The sequence below is a fragment of the Hermetia illucens genome, chromosome 5 (genome assembly GCF_905115235.1).
Source record: "Hermetia illucens chromosome 5, iHerIll2.2.curated.20191125, whole genome shotgun sequence".
Lineage (NCBI taxonomy): Eukaryota > Metazoa > Arthropoda > Insecta > Diptera > Stratiomyidae > Hermetia > Hermetia illucens.
Window position 1 is genome coordinate 70365761 of NC_051853.1, and position 11143 is coordinate 70376903.

The 11143-nt window shown below is 31.1% G+C and overlaps 1 protein-coding gene across 15 annotated transcripts in view; it reads right to left on the reverse strand.

Annotated features, from left to right (window-relative positions):
* LOC119658388 (troponin I) overlaps positions 1-10318 on the reverse strand; it is a 36946-nt gene extending 26628 nt beyond the window's left edge. For 2 of the 15 annotated variants that reach the window (XM_038065767.1, XM_038065764.1), the window contains exons 1-6: positions 10162-10315; positions 9080-9114; positions 4928-4945; positions 4261-4389; positions 4067-4190; positions 3724-3824 (exon numbers count right to left, since the gene is read on the reverse strand). In XM_038065767.1, coding sequence (XP_037921695.1) covers positions 3724-3824; positions 4067-4190; positions 4261-4389; positions 4928-4945; positions 9080-9094 — 387 coding nt within the window. In that variant the 5' untranslated portion in view covers positions 9095-9114; positions 10162-10315. Of the gene's footprint in view, positions 1-147; positions 249-2747; positions 2849-3723; positions 3825-4066; positions 4191-4260; positions 4390-4927; positions 4946-9079; positions 9115-10161 lie in introns of all 15 variants that reach the window. The other 13 variants (XM_038065763.1, XM_038065770.1, XM_038065757.1 and 10 more) reach the window with 9 other exon arrangements.
* Between the last annotated feature and the right edge of the window lie 825 nt (positions 10319-11143).

An 11143-nucleotide genomic window follows, 5' to 3' on the forward strand; every position in this document is an offset into this window, starting at 1 on the left:
ACGAAAAAAATCAGAAAAAATATACAAAAATACTATTCTGATGCTTCACTAAATATTTCATTTTTTTGCAGTATAGTATGGGTTCTAGCATTCTGCCTGCTTAAATAAATTTGTTTCTTTCAAGAGAAATTTGTTTAATTTGTTTACCTCGAGTTGTTTTATTCTGTAAGCTCGCTCTAAATCATATTTGTCACCCTCCAAATTATACATCCTTTGCCAATACTGTTTACATACTGTTTGTAGTTCCGCTAAATATATACAGGGTATTATATATAGAGAGATATGGATTAAGATGAATTTGTTTTTGATGCAAATCAACAAAAAAGTCTATAAAAATTAGATTTAACAGATAATTATGGCTGGTGTCGTAATGATAATTTCTAGTTTTGGTTTTGATATTTTCGCTTTGAAGGCTTGGATACCTGGAGAAAATTTCATATTTTTCCCTAATGCACTTCACTTTTGTTTATAATTATTGTAAATATATTTTACTGTTTCTCTTTAAATATGTTATGCTCTTCAAAAGGGTGTTATTATTCTTTTTTAGTCTAATAAAACAAAGAATTGATGAAAAATTATTTGAAAACTTCTACTTATTTACATATTCAAAAATGAATATAATGATAAACACCGTGTTTAATTAAAGGCTACCTGTTACTGAACGTAATACAAAAAAACTTGAGAAGTAAAAAAATTAGAACTAATAACGAACTATCATGTTTATTTATATTGAGTTAATAATAATTTTATATTATATATATTCACAAAATATTTATTTTGCGAAATTGTTGTTAAATAAATTAAGTTGAACGGTATTGTATCGTGGATTAACTATTTTTTTTACATGATATTTTCAATTATTTACGAATCTGTACAGAAATGCATTTAACTTCTTGCTGGAGTTAAATGAATAAATATTATTTATTTGTGATCACGATGAAATTTCGAGTTATAACGAATTTCAGACCAGATGACTATTTGAAATATCTGCTCATGTATTTGAAATATCATATAAAGGATTGGTACTTTATAAAGGGTCATATTTAAAAAGTTGCTAGTTAGTAAATAAAAGAAAGTATTCAAAGGCATGAAAACCTCCTTGGGGAATTGTTGCAAATTAGGTATACAAAATAGACTATATACAAAAAAATCGTATATGTTGGTACGGGATAAGTACAAGGAAGTTTGATATTGCATATATGGGAAATATAAGGGAATAAAGAGGTAAGTCCCTTTTCACTTAAATTGAGTTAGGGCCGATAAGTTGCAGCATTCCAAAGATGCGTGAAAGTTCTAAAACTTTAATATAGTAAACTCATGAGACCATGTTATTGACCCAAAACCTAGAGTCAAATGATTATCGTGTGCGTCGAAATTTTTTGAGTGGGTTTGATCGAACAGGAAGATTGATTCCGAATTTCTTAGAAAAATCATTCTCAGTGATGATGCTCCTTTTTGGTTAAACGGCATAGTAAATAAGTAAAATTATTTGAGCGTATCTATAAGAAAAAAATTATTGTTTGGAACGGTTCTCACGCTGAAAATGTAACTGGATCATCTTTACTTCTAGATAACGCTGCAGATAAACAGTAATGAGGAGATTAACGAATCGGCAAGTCAACATTTTGGCTTAACAATGGACGGACGACTTTATGTGTCATGTCAACCGTAACCAAGTCTACTTTGATGAGTGAATTCGCAAAAATTCATGTAAAAAAATGACCTGATTAAAACCATTTCCGGAAATCTTCATAAGTAAACGTCATTCTTATTGACCTTCATGGAGGGTGAGATTAAGACCCTTGGTTTTTTAATGGGGCATTGTTTCATAAACCACTAATGCTGAATTCGTGACTACTGTAAGTAGGAGGTGGAAACGATGGTATATTTTATATGAAGGAGTCTGGTTTGTTCGGACTTAGATTACAGACTAGAGAGATGCATTTAGTTTCTTGTGCGAGATGAGATGCATTTAGTTTCTTAGCGTGCATGTAGCACAGGAAAAACATATTTAAATAGAATTGCAGTTATAAGATGTTACTAAACTTAGATGGAAGAAAAGAAACAGGTAGGGCGCTGGGGAGGTATTTTGGAATGGCAAAGGACTGCAACTGAGCTGGCAAACGGTCGATGTGGACGTGCTTGCCCCTTTTAAGGTACTATTTTACCATATTGTAAGGGTATTGATTAAGGGAAAACAACAAGTAGGCGTGCATTCCCCAATATAGAAAATAGAATCAATCATGGTTATAGAAATCATCCAGAAAGAAGTGCAGGGGGAAAATATTGGAGCTATGCACATTAGTAGAAAGAAGTGAGATGGGATCCATACCAAAATTATTGAAAACGATTATCACAGTTCGCTGCTGTAAGTAATAAAGACAGGGTAAGCAGACAAAAGTAAAGAATTGGGGAAAATTCAAATAGCCATCTTGAGAAAACGAGTAAACGTCATTAGATTACGATTGTTATTATTAGGACTAATATTTACCTTTAATAAAGTATTAAATCATCTATTTTATGGAAAAGATTTTAGAAAAAAATTTTAAAAAAAGCTTTGTTAACTCAACAATTTTTTTCATAGATTATTTCTACATTTTGTGTAGTACGTACTTTTGTTTATTTTGATAGTAAAAAATAATTATTCAATACGAAGCAATATATATAAATTAGAATTAAATTGTTTAAAATTACTAGCGTAAATTGAAAAAAAGTAACCGGTTTTCTAAAAAAAAATTAACGCTTGCCTCTAACCCTTTCCGTGCTACTTCATATTCAAGATCATATTTTTGATCTTCCAATTTGGCAATTCTTTGGTGGTATTGTTTGGCGATCGATTTAAGAGTTTCTACAAAACATATAATAATAAATACGATGCGAGATAGGAGTATTGAGGAGTGTTCCTAAACTTTAAGAATCGTAATTTGTGTGGTTGATATCGTTGAATATTTTTTATGATGTATAGTGTAATAAGTGCAATAATCTGTATGGGATTGTGTGGCAACTTCTTGTTGATGCTAAAAATTGTATGGGGAATTCAAGTATATGATACTCAATAGTATGTCTGTATAAATGGAAGGCATATGTGTCTGTTTTGGATTATTCATTAATTCTAACAAGCCTAGGTTCACCTTTATACTTAATCAGGGATGTTTTCAAATATAGCTGGGGTCAAATGTGAATTAAATTAAGGAAAAGGCTTTTCATTTTTAAAATTTGGTATGGTTTCCTATTATTGATTTGTGTATCTTACATTTCCATTTATATTGTTATTTCATGTTCATTTGAAAATGGTGGCCAATTTTTAAGGGGAGGGCGAAACTTAAAACAGGTTATTGTTGTAAAAATTGTGGTAGAAATAAGTAAACAACGACGACGACGATTCACGAAAGCTTTAGTAGATCTTCATTATATTTTCATATTAATTTTTAAATGGGTTTAAGGTAGAAGCTTCAAAGCATTGAACTTACTCGGATAAAATTTTAGTGTTATGGTAAGAGGTGAGTGTAGCAATTAGACTTTCTCTCAAATTAACGTTACTATTAATATGTTTGAAACTTTGAAATTTAATTGCAAATAATTAAAATTTGGAAGAAAGATAAGAGTGGACGTAACAATTTTGGTTTTATTATGTTCAATCATAAATTTTAGCGAAATTTTAAGCTTTCTTGTTTGTTTAAGAAATGAGCGATTGTTATTATATACTATTATGTGTATGTGTACCTCTACTTCCTTCCTCTTAACGATATATTCGAGGTCATATTTGTTGTCCTCCAATTTGCAAATCCTTTCATAGTATGACCTGAGGATTTTCTTAATTGTGTCTACAAAATTTCAATTATTTACCCAAATTTACCATTGGACGGAAATTCGGTGTTTCAAAAATGAACATTTTAGAAAATGTTGAATAAAAATGTTGTTGTTTTGTAAAAAAATAAAGTGTAAAATTATAACTATCCGTTCGAATTAAAATTGGTATTAAATTAACTATAGAATTAAATAAAATATTTGATTTCAAATTGAAATGGTAATAATTATAAAAACGGAAAATTGTCACAAAAAGTACCTTCACTAGCACTGCCAATATCCTTGGGGCTACCGCATCGTTCTTCAATGATGCGTCTACGTTCAGCTGCTTTGCGCTCTTGTTCTTTCTTCAACTCTTCAGCGGCTTTCTTACGCAGCAACAACTGTATGTGGGTAATAATTGGAAAACCATTAAAATAAGTTTATCTTCAGGAGTAGTTGAAAAGAGCTTACCCTGAGTTTCTTCTTTCTTTCGGGGGTCATGAAACCTTTCTTGGCCTTCTTAGCCTTGGAGGCTTCCTCCATACGCTTGCGCACCTCAGCACGCTTGCGTTCGATTTCGGCTTGTTTAGCCTTCTTTGCCTATTTGTAGAAATTATATAGAATGGTTTATTTTCAGTTGACTTTTTCTCATGAGTCAATGCTTAGACTCATAGCGAGCGAATTTTGGATAAATATTAAATAAGAAATTGTATAGTTACTCTTCAGAAAAGTGGACGCTCGGATGGAAAAAATTTGAATCAAAATTTAATCCAAAAATTAAAATCATGATTTTAAAAATTTAAAAAAAAAATAGAAAATTTAAGCTGATTTTTTCCTTTTAGAAAACATAAGTTCGCAAGAGGAAATCTTTGTTACTTATTTGGAAATCAAAGAAAGCTATTTTATTTTTTTTTAAATTATTGACTCTAGAATCGGCTGAAACATTGCAAATGAGAAAAAATAAAACAGCACTGTGGGTACTTCTGCTTGAAATAAGAGATATACGATAAAATTTCTTGTTAAATTATTCAAAATTCATCTATATTTTCAGTCTGAGCAATGACTTTCACATTATTTTTTGAATTTAGGTAGTTGTTGTGCTTTTCTTATTTTTTGTATTTTTGTTGACTCCATGTACCTCCTCGAGACGCTTTTTCTGTAAATTAGAGATAGGAAAATCGTTAGATAGTTGATCACTTATTATCATAAATAGTTTTCGAAAGATAAAAAATAAATATTATATCTTAATTCTTACTCTCTTTTATTGTTTATCTTCGAAAACTATTATAGTTTGATAGTACATTTAAAGCTTACAAGAAGATGATCGATGGTTTGAAAATTTCAAAAGTGCAGTATTTCGTTGATTTAAACGTTGTAAAAAGAGTTAGTGAAAAAGGACCCCTTTTATATGAAAATATTCCAATTTTAATTTAATAATTTTGAGTAATGATAATATGAAATTTATGGTATTTCTGATGGTCACTATCTTTTCGGTTTTTATCAAACTATTATTATTAAGAACGACGAGTTTTTCTCATTTGGTAAGGGTTTCGACAAGCCCGACTTCCGAAAAAGTAAAGCAGAGACATTGGATTTGCTAGTGAATGGTGCTTGTTCTGGAAAAAAAATATGTATGTTTCTGTTGGCCACGCTGGCTTTACTTGGAGAAGAATTAATTGTGCATTTTAGGTTTATTCATTTGGTTATGGTTGACACACTAATTCTTTGCAATGAGTGTGTAAGGACGCACTGGCTATGATATCTACGGGAACGGTTTTTTTTATGTAGACAAGAAGTAAGAGGCATGTTTGCTGAATTTTAATTAGAATATCCGTCCAGCTTGCCTTATGAAAGTAGTTAAAAAATGGAACTGCATAAACTGACAGTTAGAATAATTCCGGTGACGTATGACTTTACTTTCAGGGCGCTATTCGAAAACTAGTGTTTCTCTGGATCACACAAAATAGAACAGCGGAATTTGGAGCCAGGCGAAGTCATTAAGTTTTGTATTAAAATTAGGGAATCTGCGTATAGCCTTTGAAAAGAAAAAGACTTATGTGGAACCATCCTTATCAGGATTCCAAGTTTTTTGTTCGAACAAATCACTTCTTAATGGTTGAGAAGAAGATTAATCTGGACTAGGGAGGCCTTTAATTTCAAAATTGGCAGAAAATGTTGAACTTGAGTGAGCTTTTCTTAGGTGAGACTGTCGAAGTTAATAAGTGGCCAGATAAAATTGAGCAGGCTGACCATGCATAATATTTTAACCTGCGTCTTGATGATTTTCACAGAATTAACATTGTCCATTGTCTTCAAATCCAAATGTCCAAATGTCCAAATCAAACATCATCTCATGGGAGTTCCCCTTTTGCAAGAATTCTTAAGATGGTACACTTCAAACGATTTGGAATAGATTGAATTATGTTTCAAGATACACAGATATCATAATCGCTTCCAGAATTTTCAACCGTTTGAGCACGACAGACACTCCCACTTTTGAAGAGCGGAAACCCAATTTATGTTTGAAGATAACTAGGGACGTCTTCAACATCCGCACCAATTTTGCCAACGATGTAAGGATTTAAATCGATTTAATAAATAATTGAAAAATGAAAACATTTAAACAGTTCCGTCAAAAGTTATAAAACCGTAGTTGAAGCTTTGAATACATTATTTGGTGACACCATTTGATTATCGTCAAAAAGTTGATTTTGATTTCAAAATGCCTAGTAGGATCGGGGAACCAAGTCTGTCTGTCGTTACATATGATATTCAAGGGTGTGCTGGGTGAGTTTATTACTGTTTCTATGTTGCAGTGCTTCAATTTCACGTGTTCGGCCAAGTCGTTTGTTTCCTCTTCTCTTATGATGCTACCGATCAGAGTATATACAAGACTGGTAAGAAGCTTATGACATTTCGCCACTGAAGACCGGGCTGAAAGATCGAGATGTCTGGAGTAGGTGTATGTCAGAGAGTTTTCGCCATTTAAACTTGCTGCCCCATTGAAGGATAGTCTCTCAAGCTAAGTGTACTGGACTGGATTTCGGATCTTGTGAATCAGGTTAGTAGCAAATATGCGATATGTGGCTTTATTTGTAGCACTTATAGGCTAAAAGGTTGACAAGGAGAGAGAGTAGCCCATAAATTTTCTTATTGTATTGGAAAGCTAGTGAATCTAAAATCTAGTTCAGTAATAAAGAGGCTTGTTTCAATTAGGTTCAAGATGATGATACCCTTTTTGAATTCTTGGCTTGAAAGTTAGCTCCACCACAGGATCTAGCCAGATATTAGTTACGGTAGTAATTTTTGATTTTAAATACCGCAACTATTTGAGAATTTTTTTTCCTGAGTGTTTAGTAGGAGTAGTCATTTTTATTCATTTTTTTAAAAGATTAAATAAAATGAAATTGAGGAACGTAAGAGATAATATATTGCATGTTTTCGTACAAAAATTGTGAGTCTGACTACGAAAAGCAAAATGTAGTGACATCAGAAACTTGGTAATCTTTTCAGAAATAATAACGGTAATTCATTATGGGGGTGTAATATTTTCAATATTTTCTAATCCTGAATGAAATTATAGAATAAACATTACTTATATTTTTTTCCTTAAGATCTATACTTTCACTGCACTTAAGAAATTATTATATTACATGGAATGAAGAAGTTAAGCGACAAAAACATATTTACAGCGACATGTTTCACAAAATATAATTACAATAATAAAATTGAATTACTAATTGACTAACCAAAGTTGCATGCTAGCCATTGTAAGGCGTAAATTTTTCAATTTTATGTATTAGTAAATGCTTTGAAAATACGAAATACAATGCTTCATAGTTCTTTTGAAATTATTATATTTATGTATTATTTATTAACCAACAGGTTATTCATTTTTCAATATTGACAAAAATATTATTTGAAGAATTGTATTTCATTAATCGAATCTAGGAAAATTTTGAAATAAATCAACAGACGATGCTTGAGTTTTAGGTACACAGGTTTTTAGTAATCTTTTCTTTTTACCTGCTACCATGTTTGCAATATTTATTAACAATTATTCTAAGTTAGTAGATACTCACAAGTTTCCCTGAAAGATCAAGTTCTCAGATAGTAAGTTCGCTTATATGCGATAGTAGTTTCTTGTTCAGACTAGTTAACGTCTAATTTTCATTTTCAAATATTTACAACCACAGCCCCTTATGTCACCTTAAGAAGGTTTTAGCTATTTGTTTTGGGAAAATCATTCTCCGAAATTCAATATCAACAAGAAAGCGGTATTCATTTATAATAATAGATTCTAGAATAATTAAATTTGAAATATAATTTATCAGAATAAACCAAAGTAACTTTAAAAATGGTTACTCAGTAATATATAAAAATAATAGTTTTATTTAACTAGGCGTCCTCAAAAATATCAAAATATGAAAAATTATTTTAGTGAATCAATTCTATATGCTATTTGTTTTATAATATATTATATATATATTCCCGGTTAATTAAACGAAAACTGGATAATGTTCAAAGTTCCAAGATTTAGAGCTAGCTCAATAAATTTATGGATTTTATTCTTAAGGGTACTGTCATTTTTTTCTAATTTTTAGCTTTATATAATTGCAGATAGTAAAGTAAATCGGCTTTCACTCAAAATGGTTTAAATTCATTTATTATTGGTTCAAGTCTTCCTACATTGGATCATATATCATAGTCTAAAATTTGGAAATCTGGTTGGATATTATACATTTAGTTAATTTAAGTTGTATCGTAGGAATACTTTAACTAATGATAAATCAACTATGACCATCATTATGTCCTGTTACAACGTGGTCAATGAGTGATAAGCAGATGTAATATTTATTCAAAGAATGATCCTCCCCACATATGCTATATAGATATATACAATGTTTATATACAATTTTGCAGGCTCTATTTGTGCAATTTGTAATCAAGTCTCTTTCAAGTCCAATCATCTAAATCCCAATTTCAAGCTCTCAATTCTAAATCTCAGCTAAAATTTGGAAACAAAACTAACTAAAATTCAAAATCGAAATTCAAATACAATTGAAGTTAGTAAGCACTCACGACATTTACCTTGCGTCAAACAGAAGGTACGCCATTTTCACTTTATCCACTGTTTATCCATTATGTTGATGATGAGGTAGATTGAGTAATTTTGCATTTTCGAAGGTTATATTTTATGTTGAAGTGAGCAGGAATTTGATAGAAGATAATACTTGAATTATTAATCTGCCCCGCAGAGTATTTTTTTTATAAAGGATACTTACCTCACCTCATCATCAGCCATGGTGGTTTGTGTTTAAGAAGCTGAAATTAGAAATAATAAAAATCTTAGGTACTGCCCTAAACATAGAGTAATATAAAATTACAATTATTCATATTACTTGGCTTATAAGCCACTAGAAAATACTAAAACATATCATTCATGTAAAAATTTATTATTGTCCCCAAATATAAATGTGGAATGGGTTGAAGGATTTATTTTTTTCAAATCACTATTAATAACATATTGCAAAAATGATAAAAATAGAATCTACATCTGATGTGAAGCCGTATTTGGGATCGTGCCCAAAAAAAAATTTTCTATGTGATCGTGGTGTCGGCCATGTTCCGTATCTAATTTCAGTTAGCACCAGGCGCATGCGCCGGTTTTCATACCGAATTTATATTCGAGCATTGCAGAAGAAAATTAGGGTTTTACGATATTTTTGTTCAGATCGCGAGAAAATTTGATGATTCCTGAGATTCACACATGGACAGTTGCATACATAAATGGATTTGAAGAGTCAACTACTGTAATTTTCAAATTTTTAGAAAGTTAATAGTACGTCGGTTGATAGATTTGGAACATTATGATCTTTCAGTAAAAGACTAGAAATTGGAAATATTCTAACTAAACTTTCGTCTTAAAAAAATCACATCACTTTTTAGTCACTTGTTTCTAAAAATAAATTCGGAATTTAAAAATAGTTTGAGGTAGCAATATCCAAGATTGTCTGAAGATTTCTTTAGAACATAATCACCACACTGCAAACCCACTGGAAGCTGGAGTATATTTCCAAATACGCTTATGTACTGAGTTTCCAGAAAAGCAAATTGCGTAATCCATGTCAAATCGAATGCTGGCTTTGAGGTCAGAATATTTAATCCTTTGCAAAAGTTGAAAGTTTGCACTAATCTGTATTTGCACCAAAATAATCACTTATTGCGTAATATGCACAGTTGCGTTAATGTTATTTCTAATTAAAATTCACTTTTTTCGCTAGTTTTCCAGCCATATACGAATATGGTCACCGTTTTAGATATTTCATTCGCTTTTTTCTCATTTTTTTCTTGGATTTATAGAAAACTCACCTCAAGGAAAGATAAAAAGTAGAAGGAACAAAAACGCGCAAGTCGGTCAGACTTTTTATCTAGTAAAGACTGATCGGTCCGACAACTAACGGCTGACTACTTTCAAAAAGATCGCGCTAAATCGCAAGGAAAAATTTGAAAATTCTTCTAGTGAGAACGGTCTAAAAATGGATCGCCTCTAGAAATTGAAATAGATATCTGCTGCTCGCATACTACACACTTTGAACATTATTCGTGTGAAAATGGAGAAGGTATATTCGCCTTTCACTCTTTTCATAAAATTATATATCATAGTACATATCTACATATTTATCTTCTTTCTCTGACTTTTGGCCAAATTCCCTTTGGCTCCTGCAATGAGGCAGATACGAACATGAGATCTGAGGTAATATTCTGCCAGAATTGTTAATTACATGAGCAATGAAATTGATAATTCAATTTATGCGAGTTTCTCCGAACAGAATTGAAATAGTTAAGTATTCAGAGTAATTTGCATTGATAGTACTAAACACACCTTTCTCGCTCCTCAAAACTTAATTTGTTGAAATGCTTCCATTATGCTCGCTATTTTTAAAATGTCCCACCTTCACATATTTTGATCAGATTTATATATGGCGCAGGTTTTATTTAATTTTTCAAGTAAAATATATAGACATTTATACATGAAAAAGCAAATTAGATATAATGTAATCCTATTATCATAGCCCTGTTAATACCTGTAGATTTTCGGAATGATAAAAATGTCGTAAACGATTTAACGATTGCTTCAATCAATGGGAATGTTATAAAATATTAGCTGAAATTATTTTCAAATAAATATGTGCTACCGAGGGCACAACAGATTTCTGTTTGCACAAACTGGTTTATCATGCGGAGTCAGGGCTTTATATTACTAATAACTAGGTCATAACTCCAAGGCAGTGTCACAACGACTACATGTAAAGACAAATAGTACACGAAAGGCAAAAACCAGTAAAAAGCA